Here is a 19,881-nt window from a genome sequence, read left to right as displayed (position 1 = left end):
TTCCTGGCTGCAGGAGCAGGAGGGGGAAATCTCAGCACCAGCCCTAACCAGCCCTCCACTCCTGTGGCTGAAAGAGGGGCAGCAGTGGTGGTGGTGGTCTTCCTTCCCCTGGAAGTGGCTGTGCTGCCTGCAGCTGCACCCACATCCACGTAAGGAGCGATATCTGTGAAGCCCAATAAAGCAAAGTGTGATGAAAACAAGGTACCCCTGTGCATTGCTGGCTCCATGAGGATACACTGCATCATAGCAGCTGCAGGAGGCAGATTTAGGCTGTGAGTCTACCTTCACTTACCTGGAAGTAAGTCCCATTAAACTCAGTGGGATTTACTTCTGAGTAGACCTAGTGAAATAAATGGACCTACATTAACCATGTTCATTAACTTCAATGGGTCTCCTCTGAGTAAAATTTAGTTGAATGCCATTCTCCATTAATTAATTTATTGCTAATATGGTTGTACCCCATGGGATGGGAACAACAGCTGGATTTCCCACCTCAGGCACCAAAATATGTTGAACCAGCCCTGCTCCTATGTTTTTCTATCGATTTATAATCACTCTCTTCTCCCAAGACAACTTTACGGCCTCTGCCAGCTAACAGATCAGATCATATTGTTTGTTTCATTTGCTTTCTTAACCTTGCCTCACTCTAAATTCCAGTGTCTGCCTCGACGCCGGCTGCATGTTTGACATTGTTTCAAGGTCAATATTGCTGCAAATAAGCTCCAGAATTTCAACCACACTACAAATTCTCAATAAGCAGTTCCTAAGCAGATTCCTCATTGTTCCTAGGTAATGACAAAGAATATCTCATTTAAAAGCAAAAGCCTCGGTAGATTTAATTTGTTTTGTTTCATACCAATGTGTTTGCACAACGTTGGAGTCCAGCTAGTTTGAAATTAGCTAATTTAAAATTGCCAAACAAATCAATTGGGTCTGAACCTGCTATTATAACCTCGGTCTGCTCCAAAGTGGGGAAATACAGTTGTATTTTCAGTGCAGTTCCAACCTGCCTTGTGAGCATCGCTTCTGTGCTTCTTATTGATTTCCTGACTCATTTGCCTCTTTTCAAAATGTTGGCAGACTAAATTTGTACAAAACATATTCAGAGGTGCTCCCCCCCTTTTTTTAATACTACAAGCCACCACATGTCTAGCTTTAGTGAGACCAAAGCTCACAAACTGTTCTCCCAAGTTCTCGTCTCTGATGTAATACCCAAGAGGGATATGTGAGTAGTTTATGTTAGAAAGCAGCAATTAAATTGCTGATTGGTTAGGCTGGTGTGTTGTTGTTTTTTTCCGAAAAGATCCACTCTCTTCAAGAACAACGGAACTGTAGGTCTAATTAAAAGCCCGTAAATAGCATCACCAAAGCCGGTGGGATTTATTGCATCCTGAACCATAGTCAAGCGCTCACCTACCTTAATGAAGCACAAAATGACAGTGTTTGGGCTTGAGTCCTGCATATACACCTACTGGCGTGTTTATGTATAGGTAGAGCTGATATGATGGGACCTTCCACCCAAGTCAGTATCCTCCCTCCCAGCAGATGCCAGTCAGGAGGGAAGGCCCACATAATCAGCCATCCACTCATCTGGCAGGAAGAGTTATACACAATGGCAGCATGGCCAGTGTCAGAGGCCAGCATCTACCTTCAGGAGGGCCCAATTGAAGTCACTGAGATGTGATCTCCATGTTGCAGCCAAATGTGCTTACCTGCCTTAGCACTGGCCAACCTTGCCTTGCCTTGACTGTGTCAGAACTGGAAATGAAGAGCTCATGAGAATACACATGCCCTATCACATCCAGGTGAAGGACAATTCTGATCAACCGATTGGCGGGGAGAACAAGTCTCCTGGGATTGGCTGCACTACTGAAATGGAGATTTGGTGGTGCAGAGAACTCTTGAAGGAAGCCCACCTTGGAGTCACCATCTATCAGCTGATAGTCGGTAACTTCAAGCTCACGGGATTGGCAGTTCTACCAAGTTCACCATGCAGAAAGCAAGCTAGGAGTCACCACTTATCAGCTGATTGGCAGTCACTTCACACCCTACTCAGCTTCAATTTATACTTTTTGGTGTGACTTGATACATTACAAAGGAAGAACGGTTCATTGGGTATCATAGCGTAACTAGATAATGGTTGCCAGATGGGTGGAGCTCTGGCTACCTTTCATAATGGCCCACCAAGGTGGGGGATCCCAGGATCTGGCCCACCAGCCAGATCCAGTTCCCTGCTCTGGTGTATTGCAGTTTGCCATCACGGTCACATTGAACGATCTAGGTCAAGTCACTGTTAGTTAGCATCAGTTCTCCAACTGTAATGTAGGAATAATGATGCCCTACCTCACACAGGAGTCCAACCATTGTTACTCTCTCACTTCCTCTCTGCTGATTCCATGCCAATGTTTTAAAGATGGGTGCAAAAATGACTATAGGCATAATCCAGGCGTGGGGAACCACTGGCTCTCCAGACGTCACTGAAATACAACTCCCACCCTCCCTGGCCATTAGCCATGCTTGCTGGGATTGATGTGAGTTGTAGTTCAGCAACATTCGGAAATCAAAATGTTCCCCACACCTGGCATCATGCTTTTCTGTGAGGCATATTAGTAGACCCCTGCAGGAACAAGCACAGGGATTCTACTTTGTTTTAAAATGTTTTTAACACTGCGTTTTAAAATTGTTTTGGCCCAGCCTGAGAATGTATGGTGAAGGGCAAGTAATTAATCAGATTAAATTTATTGTTGTTGTAATAAGTGAAATAGATACTGTACATAGTGTCCCGCTTCCTTTCCTTCCTGCTGATCCTCAAGGTGTGAGTAAGTTGCAAGTCAGGACACCAAGAATGAGATTCACAAGTGGTTGACATGGAACTCCTAGTACCCACCATGCTATTTTGTTACTTCTTCCCCAAACTCCATCATACAGTAGGTATAATATTCCCCGGGGAAGGGAAGGGAAGGGAAGGGAAGGGAAGGGATGTGGCCTGATTGGATATTTTGACAATCCTTTTCCCATGGATACAGCTATGCCCACAAAGGGATAGAACATGCTATACATTTCCAATGATAAGGTTTCTTAATAGAAATTGACTTTAACAGAATTTACAAGCCCAGCCATGTGCATCACTGCAGCCAAAAAGCCAAAAGGTTTTTTAAAAAATAAAAAATAACAATCTAAATACGAACACTTTCTCTCTCTCTCTCTCTCTCTCTCTCTCTCTCTCTCTCATATCAAACCACTCATTTAAATCACTTGCAAATGAGAAAAACTATTTCCTTGTACATAAAAAAAGAATTAAATTGAATATAAATGTGCCTGATGAAGTAAATAGCTTCCTAATGTGTTTATATTGCAAATTGCATCCACACAGCATAACAAACAACAATCCTATCACAAACAGGATAATATGTATGCGGAAGAAAACCTTGCATGACTTGCAAAATCACCAGGAGTCTATCAATGACCTTCAAAGCACGCCTTAATAGGACTTGAAATGACAGCCAATGGAAAAGCTTTTTGAAATGTGCCCCGTAATGGCACATGAGGAAGAGAAGCCCTCCATAAGGGCACTTGAATAGCCAAGTCATACAGAAGCATCTTCATTTGTACTTTTTCTTGTAAATCATTTGTACCATGCCCACTTGCTTCTAATGGAGCATCCATTAAAAGATCAGACACCAGCCAAAGCAGACCACAATAGGACTCTTTAATGATCGACACTGGCTTTCTTATTGCAGCATTCTCCATTTCACTTTATTCACACCAGTCATCTGAGTGCCATCTGATACTTCGATGCCACAACTGCACATCAGCTTGAGGTTGAAACCGGTGTGACTGATAGGGCTTTCCCCGAGCAACCTGGGTGCTTTGTGGGTGTGTTTCTTTATTTTTATTCTTTATTAACAATATGTGTAGCCCACCCTTTTTATGTGCAGATACCAGGGGACGGGTACAGCACATCAAATAAGGTCATATAATGCGCATATATAATACATAATAAAACCCCTTTTTAAAAAAAAAATAAAGAACCCCTCTTCAAGCAATAGAAGCAACTAAAAGCACAGAGCAGGCTAAATCAACACTAAATTAAAACACCCAAAGTGCCTGGGCAAACACAAAGGTCTTAACCTGGTGCCGAAATGATATCAATGAAGACATCGGTCATATATACCTAAGGAATTCCAAAAAATAAGGTGCCATTAGAGAGAAGGCTCCAGTGGTGGCTGGTGAGAATTGGAACGGGGAGGGCAGAAAGCAGGAAGACCAACAATAACTGGAGACAGAGCCAAGGAGCAGGAGAGCCAACTCATGATGGCTTTGTTGCCATCCTCCTTCCTATTGAGTTCTACAAGGGCAGCACTGAGGCTAAGGTGGAGGAAGATGAAAGCCAGAGCCACTCCCTGGACTGATGGAGGTTGGTGGGGCAGCTCCCCATTCACCCAGATGGACCAGCCACCACATGACACATCTCACCCAGAGAAAAGCCTCCTCCGCAGATCACAATAATTGAGCTGAGAATTACAAGAAATCCATCACAGAATTACAGCCCTCAAAATCACATGACCGAGCACCATAGCAGATGAACTGGTTTAAAACAACGTTTCTAATGCAGGTGTGCTGCTAGTCTATTAAGCAGGCTTCCTCAAACTCGGCCCTCCAGCTGTTTTGGGACTACAACTCCCATGATCCCTAGCTAGCAGGACCAGTGGTCAGGGATGATGGGAACTATAGTCTCAAAGCATCTGGAGGGCCAAGTTCGAGGAAGCCTGCTATTAAGAATATATTTTCTCTCTCCCTCTGCCATAAAGCATATGGCTCGTTTCCAGTTATTCTGGTCTGGATCATTCTTCTCTTCACAGTTCCTGCGAGAATGCTGTCAAAGTGGTTTGTTTGTTTTTTAGCAGGGACAATAAATAATGAACAGTATCTGAGCATTTGGAATAGGAGCCTGGAAGTTCAGGAACCAGCCATAGGCTTGAGGCAACTTTCAGTGCTGCCCCCTACTGGCACAGTGATTCAGCAAATAGTAAAACCTCAATTATAAGTTGCAAGTTTCCCAGTTTGGATACCTTATATAATATATCGGGAGGAGGAATAAAAGGTAAATGTGCAAAGAGAAGCATTCTTTATGTAAGCCGTGCAGTTTGGTGGTCTGCACTGGGCTTCCTCAAATTCCCTTATTCAGTATGAGTATCCATTTGAATTTTCACTGGTTGTTGTCAAGGCAGAGGAAAAGTGTGTAAATCCATGTTTACAAGATAGCAGCAGTCACACCAATTGCCCTTTCATTACAAATTCCAGAGAGGTGACCTAGGATTAGCAGCAGTCACACCAATTGCCCTTTCATTACAAATTCCAGAGAGGTGACCTAGGATTCCTTCCCATTAAGCAGTCACAAAATAGCACCATTTTCCTCTTACCTCCTAAGGCTTGCTTCATTACAAATTCCATGGTGATGGCTTTAGATTCCTTCCCACCAGAGCAGTTCTCACATGCAATTCAGACGGAGACAAGGTCTTGAGTTGCAGCCTGCAGCTGAATTCACAAAGCAAAAGATTAGCATTAGGGTTGCTGCATTTTGTATTCTGGGCCCCAGCTCTATGTCTTACTGCATTAGATCTACATGTCCTTTTGACAGTCTGCTAGGTTGAACTCCCTCCCTTCCGCTCCACACACACGGCCATTTATCGCACTGGAGCCAAAGTTACTTGATCATGTTGTCAGCAACTAGGGAGCATTGTATATTCCTTAACATTCTGTAGTATGATCTTTAGGGAGTCAAAGAATATGGGCAATCTACTGCTGATACATTGCCATGGGATAGCACCGAATTAACGGGGAACTATTCCCAGAGTTAGATGCTATTTACTCTGAATCTTTCAGTAGAAAATCAAGCACACAAGAGCTATTTAAGAAAAGAAAAGAAAAAGGCTACCTGAGCATCCAATTGCTATGTAAATAGATCTGCACACAGAGCTGTTTAATTGAATTTGCCAGGCACCCATTTAGTTTTTATACTGGGTCATTAGAAAGGAATATTCAATTCATTGCAAAAGCTATTGGGTTTAGTTGGCATTTTCTAATGAGTAAAGAGTCCAACATTTTCAGCTTGGTAGTCCTTCGTGGTTTTTGAGAGATGGTGCTTTAACGGGGGGCAAGTTCTAGCTATTAAGCGCAGACGTTTGGCTGGGGGGCATTTGAAGGTTGAAGTGCTTGTGCTCCTTGAATTCTCAGCAGCAGGCTTCTCTGTCAGAATCTCCTAATGGCCAACCGCATGTCTGCATCACTGACCAGAAGAGCTACTCCAGTCAAATTGAGTTAAATATCAGACACATTATGAGAGAGATTTAATGCAAATTGGCTACTGAAATGGCATCGAGATCTTGTAAGCTAGGAGACCCTAAAGTAGACTGGATGTATCTCCCTTTAAAAACAATGTCAATTTCCCTAAAAGTTATTAGGAAGTTTTCTTGGGATTCAGCACAATAATTTAGAATTGTAGCATAGAATTTCAGGTTGCGGCAACTAAGTTAAAGCTGTGAAGTAGCAAATAAGACATCCCCACTGCCCAAGGGTAGGAGTTTTCACAAGCAAAATTCTATACCTTATTTGACATGTCCATGTCAAGCTGCTTAACAGAACTTGAACTCCAAAAGTGAATTGGATTATTAGAAAGGGAAGATTGCAGGTAAGACTTATTAGCCAATGATGCTCCTTTCTAAAAGCTCTGCAGAGAGAACCAAATGCACTGCAAATCCTTCCAAAAATGCTCCATCTCAGTTAAATAGCACACCCTTCTTTCTTTTCTCATTTTAAATAATGATATTGAAGACATTTAGGCAGACCTATTTTCCTTTAGAGAAAGGGGAATGCGAACTAGAGATAACTTATTAAACAGAACACAGTGCTGCATCATTTGAGCATTTTCCCTCTTCAAACTTCTACAGGCAAAGAAATATTGTGACCTGAGACTCCTGCTTTTTTGGGGGGGTGGGGGGTCAATGCATGCACCAAAGGAACGAGAGACATGCTTGAAATTCCAGTGAGGTTGCAATGAGACTACACACAAAATTTGGGGGAAGGGGGGGTTACTTTTCCAGGTATTGTGTTTTGCACCAAGGCGTCCAAGTGCCAATATTATATAAACGAATCCCTCCAGGAGCTAATAAAACTCTCAGCCAGTGAACTTGCAAAGGCAGCTGGCTGCAACCCCCTCCGTGCCCTGATTCGGGAGGCTTCGCCAAGCAGTACGTGTATCGAAGCTTGTCCCATAGATCCATCCTTAGCACTTCCCCTCCTCTTCTACACAGCCAACTACCAATCTCTGCAACCACAAAGTATAGCGGGGTTTTCAGCACCTAGGACAGCTTACCCGCCGCACAGCGCGAGAGAAAAAACCGAGCAATTCCTTATCCGTGGGGGAGCTCGCAGCAGCAGCAGCAAGCAGCAGGGCGTTTGAGCAAGAGAGGGGGAAAGAGCGTGTTCAGCACCAAGGACACTTCCCTGCGACCGGGCGGTGCCTACTACCGTACTAAGGACACATTGCTGAGCACCGAGGCTTCAGGACCACGGACAGCTCCGGCCTTCCGAAAACGGGCGGAAAGGACTAGCGAGAAATACCTTCTTTTGCAGCGTCTGGGTTCCTGCCGTCCTCTCTCCCCTCCTTGAGATACGGAGACAAGGTCCTTTCCCGGCTTTCCTAGCAGATCAGCCTCCCGTTCCTAGCCGGGTCCATGTGTTCCTCGTGAGTTAAAAGGCGTCGCTTGAAGGGCATAGGCAGGAGCAGGCGCGAGAAGTTATCTTCCTTTGAACAGGGTCCTGGCACGATGAGGCAGCAACGGAGGAAGGACAAGCCGCCAGCTCCTTACTTTCTCTACTCCCTCTTTTTATCACGGGATTTCCGGACCATCCCACTGACACTATTCCCTCCTTACACTACGCTGCCTCCTTCCTCCTCCCTCTTCCTCCTCCCGCCACCGACGCTGCTGGATCGGCATTTCTTGCCTGGCTCTCGCTTTCTCCCCTCCCCCCCCCCAACTCCCCAGCATCCCACGGTAAGGGTTGCAAGAGGCGAGCAGCTGCTCCTGCCGCAGGAGGTTGCTGCCGGCACACCTGCAGTTATGGGGAGGGGGCAAGGAGGGGATTGACTGCAGATTGCCGGGGTGGGGGCACCTAATCGAACGGGGAACCCAACGGAACACCACCACCCGCTTGTAGTTTTGACAGGGTGGAGGGGGAGGGGAGTGCATTTGTTCATCGGAGCAAACTGTTATATTTGTGATAAGGCGTGAGAGCATCGGAAACAGTCGTGGGGGTGGGGATTTGGCAGGGTGGGTGGGAAGCGAAGTCAGCAGTTTCTCTGCAAAGCCTCTCGCGCGGAAGCGATACTCTCATGCCTCACACCCGTGATCACGCTCATTGTTATTCTCGAGAATCTGGGACTCTAGAGAGAAAGGCTGGAGGCTCAGGGACCAATATCAGGGCGACGGCTGTTGGGATGGCAGCGGAAGCATGAGAGAGTAGGGAGATGGCCTCCTAATACATTCGAGACAGAGGGATCTCTCTCTTCCTCGCAAGCTGCTGGTAAATTGTGTTGATTTCGAAGAGTATTTTGCCCTCCCTTCTCTCCGCCCGCCTCCCTTGCAAAGGGGCGTCTGAAGGTTAACAGAGCAGTATGGCTGGGGAATGTCAAGCTTTCAAGATGCTGTCCCTAGCGGGGCGTGTCAGAAGTGAAAGTAAACCAGGACATAGAATGGCACCGCCTGCCTGGCGCTCCCCAGGCTTCCACCGAGGAAACGGTAGATTGAACAGGAGGCGGTGTGAGTGTGTGTGCTTGTGAGGTGACTTTAGGCGAAGGAAGCCAGGGGGAACCCTTCCGTCCTTCGATCCCCCTCGCCCAGCAGCAGCCTCGCCCTCCCCCCTCCCCACCCCGCCTCAATTAAAAATGCTGCAATAGTGCTACATCCTCCTGACTCTTGCTGCAGACCCGGTCAGCTGATGTAGCCTCCTAAGGTACCTCTGTGCTGGCGTGACGGGAAGGAAACGACCCGAACAGGCTGCAACAAAGACAGCGGGGAGCGGGTGGAGGGAAGGGCAAGCCAGGCAGAATGACGAGGGAGCGATCCAATTAAAAAAAAACAGAATAAAAAGGAAGGCGGGTGGGGAGCCCTCGCGAGGAGGCGAAGAGAGGAAGCGGGTCATTAGAACGCGCTGCTACGCTTCCAGTTGGATTCAAGGTCAAAGGAGCGAAAGCCCATTCTGGCACGTGTGAAAACGTGAGTGGGATGACCCGAGTAAGAAGGTGAGGGCACTGGGGATGCTGAATCCTATCCTCTTGAATCCATTTAGGTCATACTCAGAGCAGACCCATTTTTAAGCAATAAATTGGCCATGGCTAATTTAAGCCGGTGACTTCGATGGGTTTACTCTTGAAGATGACTTGGTTGGCTATCACCCATACAGCTTGACTGTAGGCATATTTTTTAATCGGTCCCATGGTTTTCCATGGCACTTACTCCCATGTAAGCATGCATGGGTTTTGAAAACAGATTTCCTTTATTCTGATGTGAAGGCTGACACTTCGTGCCAGACCTGATTGCAGATCTCCGTCTCACTCTCGCTGGACTGATTCGCAGGGTGTCCCCGCCCCATTGTTTTGCTGACTGCAGCATCAAGGGATGACTTGTGCATATGAAGCCTTGGCCGTTGCAGCTCTAACATCAAAGGCGCAAATAATTCCACAGCATTTCAAATCCAATGCATGACAATGCAGTCAGCTCACCTCTGCGGCTGCCATTCATCAAGGCTAAAGAAGCCAAGGGTGAGTTTTACTCATTGCAGACCCACTGAACATAACTAAGTTTGGACCATTAATTTTAGTCTTTATAAAACTTCATTGAACACCACCCCAGTATGTGAACCAGGCACCTGCTATTTTGATTTAGTCTGAGTACTTATATCTTGTCCTTTCGATCAGCAAGCACCCCCTCCCCAAGGTAGCTTACAAAGTTAAAATGACATAGAACAATCAGAGCAATAAAGCCATCCCCTTCAATGAAACAACAGAGAAACACCAAAAGCTGCATATAGCAAGCAGCAGTTAACAACAGCCTAGCCCAGGCTTTCCCAACATGATTCCCAGCATATCATTGAACTATATTGACCTCATCATCCTTGACTACCGGTCATGCTGTCTGGGGCTGATGGGAGTTCACAGCGTTTGGATGATGTCAAATTGAAGAAGGCTACTCTGGGCCAAAGGTCCACCTAAAAATCCACGTCCTTTCTGCCCATCCAAACGTTAGCAGAGATTAGCCCAGGCACACCTGCACAACAGCATTTCGAAGTCATGCTGCTATGACTGAAGGTGCAATTCTTCACACTCATGGGCATTTGTTATCCCTAGAAGAGGAGTCTGCTGCAGCAAACTGGCAACGTAAGATGAGGAAATAGCTAGACCACAGACCAAAACTATTAAATTCACTCCCACAGGAGGCAGCGATGGTTACCAGTTTTAAAAAGAGGATTAGACCAATTCAGAGTGGCTACTAGTCGCAGTGTCTATGCTCTGCCTCCATAGTAAGAGAAGTTTGCGAGCCCATGCGCTAAAACCTTGTGCCTGGAGCTCACCATCCAAAAATGAGACATGAGCATCGGGCCTTTTCCAGCCCTTGCCCCACCCACAGCTGGCAGCCCATTGACCTGCTGAGATGGGGGCAGGGCAACAACCACCCTGTAACAAGGTGGGGTCGCAAAATCCGCCCACCTCTTGGAGGGGATGAGCTGACAGTGCTTCTGAATATCAGGTCTGGAAACCACAGGATTGGGGAGTGCTCTTGCACTGAGGTCCTTCTTGTGGATTTCTCATAGGCATCTAGTTGGCCACTGGGAGAGTAGACTAGATGGACTATTGATCCAGTGGACTCTTCTTATGTTCTTATGAGGACCTTATACAGCCTAGGACCCTCATACCTACGAGACCACCTCTCCTGGTATGTCCCATGGAAGGACCTTATGGTCTGCAAATAGCAACACCCTGAAGATTCCAGTGTCATATTCATGGGAATCCCCAAGATTTGCAACCCACCCTTCAAATTATAGCCTAATGAGAACTCAACATATTCAGTAGTTGTAGAATTTTGAGTGTCAGTGGTGGGGAATGGAAGTGATGGGCATCCATCATTGTCCCAAATCCAACACTTTACTTTTCTCCATGGAAATGAATGGTAGCCAGGGGAGGAGGTTAAGGGATGTTCTTAGAGATACCATTGTGTGTGTGGCAGTGAGTTCCTTCCAATTATACTTGATTACTTTGTCCCTTAGAACTCAGTAGGATTCATAGCCAAATAAGCAACCCCACCCATTTTCAACAGAGCCTTGACCCTTCATCTGTGTAATTTCACCTTGGGCTCCATTTCTTGGTAACACAAGAAACTGATGCTAGCATGTGACTGAAGACCAGGAAAGCTAGCTGTCCCGTGGGTGGGTGGCTAAGTTAGGGTGCAATTCCTATTTGGCACTGCCCACATTACTGAGATGAGCAAACCATTCTGGCAGGAAAATGGCAAAGGAAACCATTAGAATTTTATGTGTTGCGCATGCAAAGGTCTCTGAAGTAAACTCAATTATTGAGGGCAGCAAATAATTCATGTGCATGGAACCATAGACTCATATCCTTTGTCAATGCGGGATAGAGTTAATTTTACCAGATCCTCAATTCCTTGAATAATCTTATGCTCATCCTTATTCAGGAGGCCATCTCTGCAGTGCTTAGTTTTAAGCAGAGAGCAAGGGATAACATTGTGGGAGGAGCAGAACTATCCACAATACTCAGGTGTCCAGGGTTTCATAATTATGTTACAGCCATGCTCACAGTGGACACTTCTATAAACATACATTTGGACAAGTGCATGCAATTGCAATAGTGCAACATGATGTGCATTGAGTTTGAAGTCTCCCAGATTTTGTTGGACTAAAGCCCCCGTCTTGATCACTGGCCAGTGGGCTGGGGCTAATTGGGGTTGGAGTTCAGCCTCATCTTGAAGGCACCATGTTGGCCACCACTGTTGTAGCCCATTGACCATTTGCAAATATTCAAAATTTGGCAAACAGTTTTATCGTGCATCTCTCGATTTTGAATGTTTTTGAATTCAAACATATGAATTCACATTTTAGATGTGAAGTTTACACTTCAAAATGCAATTTATTTACTTTTTAACTTGTTGACAATACTTGATAGATTTGAGCTTGGCAGCCATCAGATCTGAAATGCCACAGGCTGTCAGCTGTTGACTGCTGTCAGATATCAATTTAATTTTGTCAGATTAAAAAAATACTGTTACAAGATCATAGGAGCCAACTGCAGGGGGCTGTTGATACTTGGGCCCCCACAATAATGTAATTGTGGGGGCCGGGCACCCACAAAGTCAAGGAGAAAAGCCGGCAGGTGGCAGTGGCTCTGCCTCTGAGAAAAAAGCAATTCAGTCCCACCCTCTGCAACCAACCAGCGAGGCACCCTTTTCTCGGGGGGGGTGTGCTCAGATGTGGAGGCAGCATCTCTCTGCCTCGAGTCTGAGCCCCTCCCCACAGAAAAGAGTACCTCGCTGGCTGCGGAGGAGAGGAGGCGTGTGAGTGTGGTGTCACACGTCCATGTTGCAGCGGTGGGCACCCACAATCCTGAGGGTGAGATGGCACCCCTGTCCAGGTTGTTAGGAGGGTCAGATTCCCCCAAATTTCTGGAACCAGTAAAGGGTTAGAAATTAATCAAGCCCCCTGAATTCATGGTACTAGCAGGGATTCAATTGTTGGAATAGTCAGTCCAGCCTGATAATGGCTTCTAGGTATGAGTCCTTAGCTTAACAAAGACAGGGAGATGGGCTGTCAGCAAAGTGAGGACTCTGTGCCAGACAGAGGAGGGGTAGAACCCCACCCTGAGCTCTGAATTAGTTTTGCAGAGACAAAGGATAGTAATAGTGGATTATTAGGGCTGCAGTGGGTCATGATGAGAGCTGGAGGAAAAATAGTTGCAGGTTGTATAAACGTAGCTAGCTGCAGGGGGTCAGAAAACCATGGTTGATTTCACGTTTGAATCTAGGCTGCAACAATGGGAGAAACTGGTGCTGGGTTACCAAATAGGCAGAGTAAGCAGTGGCCTATGGGCCCCACAGCTTTTAGGGACCCTGTGACAACGGATCAAAATAATATTGATTTGATCTTGAAATAAAACTACAATCAAGCTTTCTTAGTTCAATGTTAGCCCACTAGACTGCACACATGAGAAACCTCCAGATAAGAAGCTTTTAAAAACATATTAGGAGATCCTTTGTGAGCAGGGGCAGGGCAAGATTTTGACTACCTAGGGGCCTCCACAGGGTTTAATCCAGCACCGGGAGAAACAAGACCCTCATGGGATGGGATGCTGGGAACTTCTCCATTGTAGACTCAGGTTGCATTTGTGCATAAATAAACCATATATCATAAAGACACCACAATCTCCGCTGTGCCTCGTTTCCAAAGGAAACACAAACTCTGAGTTAGGGCCTGGTGGAACCGGTATAATCTCTCACATTGAAGGGAGAACATTGTCATCACAACTAGAAGCCACTGATAGTCTTTTCTTCCATGAATTTGTCTAATTCACATGTAAAACCATCCAAACGATATAGTCCCGAATGTTGTAACATTTGTCCCCCCCCCCCCAAAAAAAAGTGACTTCTGCAATGTTCTGCAGATATATGGCAAATATACTGGAGTAATTTTGGGTTAACTAGACAATGTGGAAGTCTTCTCATCCTTATTCGCAAGGATGCAAGCCACAGTGGTGGACCACTAAATGTCAGCCATCAATGTTAGTACTGTCCAACAGGAAATAACAAATCAAAGAAGAAGTACAACATCAATTGTCAGGTAACATGATCTGAAGTAAAATCATAGGTTGTCCAACACAGATATCAGCTGTTCAGAAGTTCTTTCAGACATTCAGCACCCAAATTTACAAAGTAGAATGTTGGGAATCTGCAGGATCTAATTCATGTCAGCTCTACATTGTATATAGCTAAAACCAGGGCCATTTTTTCAGCCAGAACTCACAGGTAGGTTCTGGCACCTGTCAGGTGAGTTCTGGCACCATCGGGGGGGGGGGGTGCCATTGCCATTCTAAGAGAATGAGGGAGGTGTTCATGGTGAGTTCTGGCATCTCTTTTTCTAGAAAAACAGCGCTGGCTAAAATGGATGATCAAATATGCCATGGCATTAATATATGGATTAAAAAGTGCAAGCTGAGAAATAAGCATATAAATTCAACAGGCGAGCCTGAGCCTGTCTGAACTAGGTAGGTCTGGCATCATTTCCTGTTGACTTTTTGTAGGGATGCTCAGGGCCAAGGACCAGTTGTGCCCTCCCCCTGCTTCTCTGTCTAGGCTTCAGGATTTTTCCCTGGCCATACTCCCCAGCGGCCTCCTCCACACCCTCCTCCACTTCTTTTGCATGGCTGCCTTCAGATGTCTTTTAAAAGTCAGGTGGTTGTTTATTTCCTTGACATCTGCTGGGAGGGCGTTCCAGAGGGCAGGCGCCACTACTGAGAAGACCCTCTGCTTGGTTCCTTGTAACCTCACTTCCTGCAGTGAGGGAACCATCAGAAGGCCCTTGGAGCTGGACCTCAGTGTCTGGGCTGAATGATGGGGTGGAGACACTCCTTCAGGTATACTGGGCTGAGGCCGTTTAGGGCTTTAAAGGTCAGCATCAACACTTTGAATTGTGCTCAGAAAGATACTGGGAGCCAATGTAGCTCTTTCAGGACCGGTGTTACATGGGTAGGGAATGTGTCCTTGAACTATACTAAAGCCTTCTATTAGGTTGCATGGATAGATGTACCTATAGAAACTTTTGCATGGTGGGACTGTAACCTTTGGTACAAATATAAGAGGCACATCCATTGCCCCACCCACCACTAGTCTGTGGCCCTCAGAAGGTGGCCTACTATGGAAAAGGGCTAAAAAAAGGTTCCCTACCCAGATTATGATATGAGGTTGGACTAAGTTGACCCTCAGGGTCTCTTACAACTCTTCATTTCTATGATCTGTAACATTTGGCTTTTCCCAGGGTCATAATATCCAATAAGTAGGTCATTTTATTTGTTTGTGAGTGTGTTTGAAGTTATTTATTTATTATGCATATATGCTACCCATCCAACCAAAATGCAAAATACAATGTGCAGTTAAAAAACCATTTAAAATAAAATGTAAGAAATCACAAAGCAGAAAGCTCAGCAAAAAGAAAACTAAAATCCGCATAAAACACAGCTAAGGGGAGCTCGCTGCATAAACTGGAGTACTTAGAAAATTGTAATTAAAAGGCCACTTGGAGAATTGTTGTGTTTTTTTAATCCTGCTCTTCAGTCAAAAAAGCCTCTCCAGAGTTTTGCAGATCAGTACAAACAAGACAGCCACTAATATGACACGAAAATGAAAATTGATTAGGAGGAAGAGAGAAGAAAGTAAACTCTGGGATAAGTTCCTAATTAAGAAGCTGGGGTGGAAAAGGTCAAGGAGAGGAGTCAGCAAAAGTTGCTGGTCCCTTAGCTGCATCAATGGAGTAGCCCTCCCTGCATCCCATCTCTTCCATCGTCTGCTACAGCCTGATGGAATGGCTGCTGCCAGGTGACAGCTGGTGGAAGGAGGAGCTTGGCTTCTCAGCAGAGCTGCTGGCAGAGCTTGCAGAAGCTTCGTAGATCATGTGATGATGGGGTGTGTGGAGCTGTAGCAATTAGCATGGGATGTGCTGGTGAATGATGCAGCTGAGCCTCACCAGAAATTTCAGGCATCCTAGCCACTGCTTAATATGTGAACATATGAAGCTGCCTTATCGTGAGGGCTCGCCCACATTTCCACTTATCCTATGCCTAGAAAGCATGGGTCCAAGCAGTTTCCCCACTTGATCCACATTTTCTAAGCATAGGTCTGAGTGGTTTACTCCTTGCCTTCTCCTTTCCCAAGAAAAACCCACTCTTTAGTGCTAAATCAGAGCAACTGTCCATCTGGAGAAAACCCGAATTGCCATTTGCTCCAAATGAGCACCAAAGAGCAGTTTTCCCTGAGGGGAAGCAGCGGGAGAAGAGGAAGACAAGACCTGAATCAGACCAACTGTCCTTCTAACCCAGTACTGTTTGTGCTCATTGATAACAGTTCTGGATACCCTCTGAGATCCTGGATCCTGAGATGCCTGGAGCCAGATTTAAGACCTCCCGCATGCATTTTATTTAAAGCATGTATATTCTGCTTTTGTGAGAGTAAACTCTTTCAAAGTGGCTTCTGACAAAACACAGAAATACAACCAGGACATTCATCAATACAGGGAAACCAGCAACTATAATAGAACTGGTATTACTAAAATATAATCAGGAAAAGTAGGCCAGTAATTAAAAACTATTTCAATGGAAAGCCAGCAAAAAGGATGAGTCAAGGTATTTCCAAAGTTTCAAGGCCACCACACACACAAAAGTTCTTTGTCTAGGGATTGGGAGAAATTGGTTCACTTCAGATTATGATGTGTTGTGAGGATGAAGGATGAGGGCAAACCAGCCATTGCACCCAGCGGTTGCACCTCTCCCCTGATGGCTTGGATACGGAGGTGAGTGTGCCCGAAGGAGGAAATTGTGGGAACAGCTAGTCTAGGGTGTTGCTCTTAGATGCAGTAGGTCTTGCAGGGAGAAGAATATAGTCTTGGAATGCTGCAATGGCTGTGTGTGCTTGAACACAGAGGGAGCAAGAGGGAGAGTAAGAAGTTTGTATGTGAGAAAGAGGGGGGGGAGAGAGAGAGCACTACATGGAAAGAGGTACAAAATTCAGGAGGTTTGGGGTTTGCCAGAAACTTCAGAGCAAGAAGGGTTCAGAGGAGGTGGACGTAGCCTGTAACTGGAGAGGTTGCAGGAGGAGATAATTAGGAAGGTGAATGGAAGGTTTTGTTTGCTTAGTCCAAGTACATAGCCAGAATTCTCCCAAGTGAAGCCCAGTAATGAAAAGGTTTTGAAACCTTCCAGCCTTATCCTGAAGTGAGGGAACAAGCGGAACCCTAATCCTTACACTTACCAAGTATACACATATATGTACAAAATTCACACTTCCTGAACTGATATGCAAGGCAAAACGAAGCTCCCTTTTGAAATTTGCAATTTTCTGAAGTTTGCAACGCAGTTCTCCAAACACACAGTGCATATGAAAATGCATGAAAGTAATATCCACAAAAATTGAAAATAGCATGCAAAGCTGTGTTCTGTTGCGGGCATATTCCTTTGTAAAAATGCGTATACTAAGCAAAATTGCATACCAAAAGAAGTGTATATTAGAAGGCATTCCCACAAAATTGAGTACGATTTTTAATGTAGCTTTAAAAATTATATGTTTCTATTGTATGTGGAAATAAATCAAACAGACCTAAGCCTGGAAAAACAGGAAACTAAAGGAAATTGAACTTGACAGGTTCCTCCATTCCCACCTCTGTCTCTTTTTTGCCTCAAACATGAACTCTACTGAGGAGTCACGGCCTCTTGCCAAATGTACAGATTATTTCTTATTTACTACCAACAAGTCTTAGGTATCAGCTTGAACTAATATCATGCTGAACTATATTCTTGGGAAGTACCAGTCTGTAGAAAGGGGGGGGCACACAATTGCAAACGATGAATCATTCTGATGAGTAATGCGTGGGTAGATGAAATTTTAAGTATCAAGGCATTTCTGTTTAGTATGCCAGTATTAAAAAAGGTGGCTGATTAGGAGTCACAGGGGGAAAAAATGTAAAGAATAAATGAATACCTCTCTGCAGTCATAGGAATACTGGGATATTCAAATTGTTTAAAAACAAAAGTCAGTGCAGTAAGATATGATTATTTGTTTTGGAATTCTGGAGATTTAAGAAAGGATTGTGCAATATTTCTCAGCTGGAGCAGATGATCATCAGAAACCCACTACTTCTTATGAGGCCTCTCAAATGCTGTAAAGGATTTATATAAAGGATTAATAAATATCCTTTATATATAAAGGATTTATAAATATCCTTTATATATAAAGGATTTATTATAAAACACAACAGTGGTGGACTTTGGGATTTCAAATTTCTGGGAGCCCTGTGTGACACCAAATTTCCGTATCCCCTATCTTCTCATCTTCCGTTCTAAGTCATTGTTGTGGTATCCTTTCTTGGCTCAGCACACAATGTGGGCAAACCAGTCAAGTTCCTCTAACAGGGGTCAGCAAACTTTTTCAGCAAGGGGCCGGTCCACTGTCCCTCAGACCTTGTGGGGGGCCGGACTATATATTTTGTGGGGGGGAATGAACGAATTCCTATGCCCCACAAATAACCCAGAGATGTATTTTAAATAAAAGGACACATTCTACTCATGTAAAAACATTGTGATTCCCGGACCGTCTGCAGGCCGGATTGAGAAGGCAGTTGGGCCAGATCCAGCTCCCGGGCCTTAGTTTGCCTACCCATGCTCTAAATCCACCTCTGCACAGCACTTCGGATCCATCTGTAACAAAAGAGCAGGATGGGAAGTTCCCGCCCATAAGAGCAATCCAGGTTCCTTGAGCAGCACAGCTTAAGATCCAAGTATCCATAGTACAGTGGTACCTCAGGTTACAGATGCTTCAGGTTACAGACTCCGCTAACCCAGAAATAGCACCTCAGGTTAAGAACTTTGCTTCAGGATGAGAACAGAAATCGTGTGGCGGAGCAGCAGCTGGAGGCCCCATTAGCTAAAGTGGTGCTTCAGGTTAAGAACAGTTTCAGGTTAAGAACGGACCTCCGGAACAAATTAAGTACTTAACCAGAGGTACCACTGTAATGTCCCAGGGCTTGCTTTGTGTCAGCAAATTTGCTGACAGAAGCGAAGGAGTGGACAGTTCTGGCTTGTCTGTCAATTAGCTTCTGGACCCAATTCAAGGCGCTGGTTTCTATATTGAAAGACCTGAAATGGCCCCAGTCTTGCATCTCTAAAGAGAGTGCTTTCCCCCATATCATGAATAGCAAACATGGTGTCCTCTGGATGTTGTTGAGACTACAACTCCCATCCTCCCTGGCCATTAGCCATGGAGGCTGTAAGGAGTTGGTGTCCAGCAACATTAAGAGGACACTGGATATCCCTGCACCATACAAACTTCAATAAATGTTAAGATCAGCCAGGGATCCTTCTCTCATTGTCATGAAATCTGTCGGAATGTAAAATAGAGCTTTCTCTCTCCCCCCCCCCCTCCCTGTTGTAAGCTTCATTTCTCAGGTCAAATGCTATAGCTGATGATATGATACTCCTTATATTCTGTCTTTTGTTCCCTCCCTTTTCTTTACAATGATTTAAGGTTGTTTTTATTGATTGCTCATCAGTGCCAGAGCCTCGTGGCAGAAAATGCAACTGGCAAATTTATGAGTTAAGTGCATCAATCAATGGAATTTTTTAGCCCAGGGCTCCTCTAATGCCAAGCAAAAGGGGGTCTGTGAATATGGGTGGCCCGTGTAGGTGGCATACATTTAGGAGATATGCTCTTAAATATGGAGATGGATTCGTGTGCTCCAACACTTCTCCATTTCCTTTTCCCTGATTTCCACAGATTTTCAGACACTTTCTCCAGAGTAGAATCCAGTCTTGGTGTCTCCAAATGCTTCCTTCAGTGCTAACAGATATCAGAGCCAAAGTTTTAGGATACTGATAGACAGCTACTGAAGACCTTCTGTTTCATTTGGGGTCAGGGTCAACGCTCCATTCCATTTGCAATTCATTTATCATGAATACTGGAGCTAAAGTGAAGTGACTTTGTCCTTGATATGTGTCGGTCACAGCAGGGTTTTTTTGCGGGGGGGGCAACAATCCTTCCCCCACAGTGGGAG

The 19,881-nt window shown here is 45.1% G+C and overlaps 1 protein-coding gene and 2 long non-coding RNA genes across 3 annotated transcripts in view; 2 read left to right on the top strand and 1 right to left on the bottom strand.

The window, feature by feature from the left end:
* The window catches only part of LOC310696522, an 86,786-nt gene extending 83,113 nt beyond the window's left edge, over positions 1-3,673 (top strand). Inside the window, exons 2-3 of the long non-coding RNA XR_014520605.1 lie at positions 14-201; positions 3,404-3,673. This is a non-coding gene — a long non-coding RNA (uncharacterized lncRNA). The remainder of the gene's footprint in view (positions 1-13; positions 202-3,403) is intronic.
* The window catches only part of CPLX1 (complexin 1), a 189,340-nt gene that overhangs the window by 151,124 nt on the left and 18,335 nt on the right, over positions 1-19,881 (bottom strand). The window contains exon 2 of the mRNA XM_083482058.1: positions 5,424-5,540. Within this exon, the coding sequence (XP_083338184.1) occupies positions 5,424-5,454 (31 nt within the window). The 5' untranslated portion in view covers positions 5,455-5,540. The remainder of the gene's footprint in view (positions 1-5,423; positions 5,541-19,881) is intronic.
* Positions 18,257-19,881, top strand: part of LOC310696537 — a 243,674-nt gene continuing 242,049 nt past the window's right edge. The window contains exon 1 of the long non-coding RNA XR_014520623.1: positions 18,257-18,319. This is a non-coding gene — a long non-coding RNA (uncharacterized lncRNA). The remainder of the gene's footprint in view (positions 18,320-19,881) is intronic.

The sequence above is a fragment of the Podarcis liolepis genome, assembly GCF_965112155.1.
Source record: "Podarcis liolepis genome assembly, chromosome: 17".
Lineage (NCBI taxonomy): Eukaryota > Metazoa > Chordata > Lepidosauria > Squamata > Lacertidae > Podarcis > Podarcis liolepis.
Note: the sequence above shows the minus strand (reverse complement) of the source record. Positions and strands in the feature narration are given on the sequence as shown.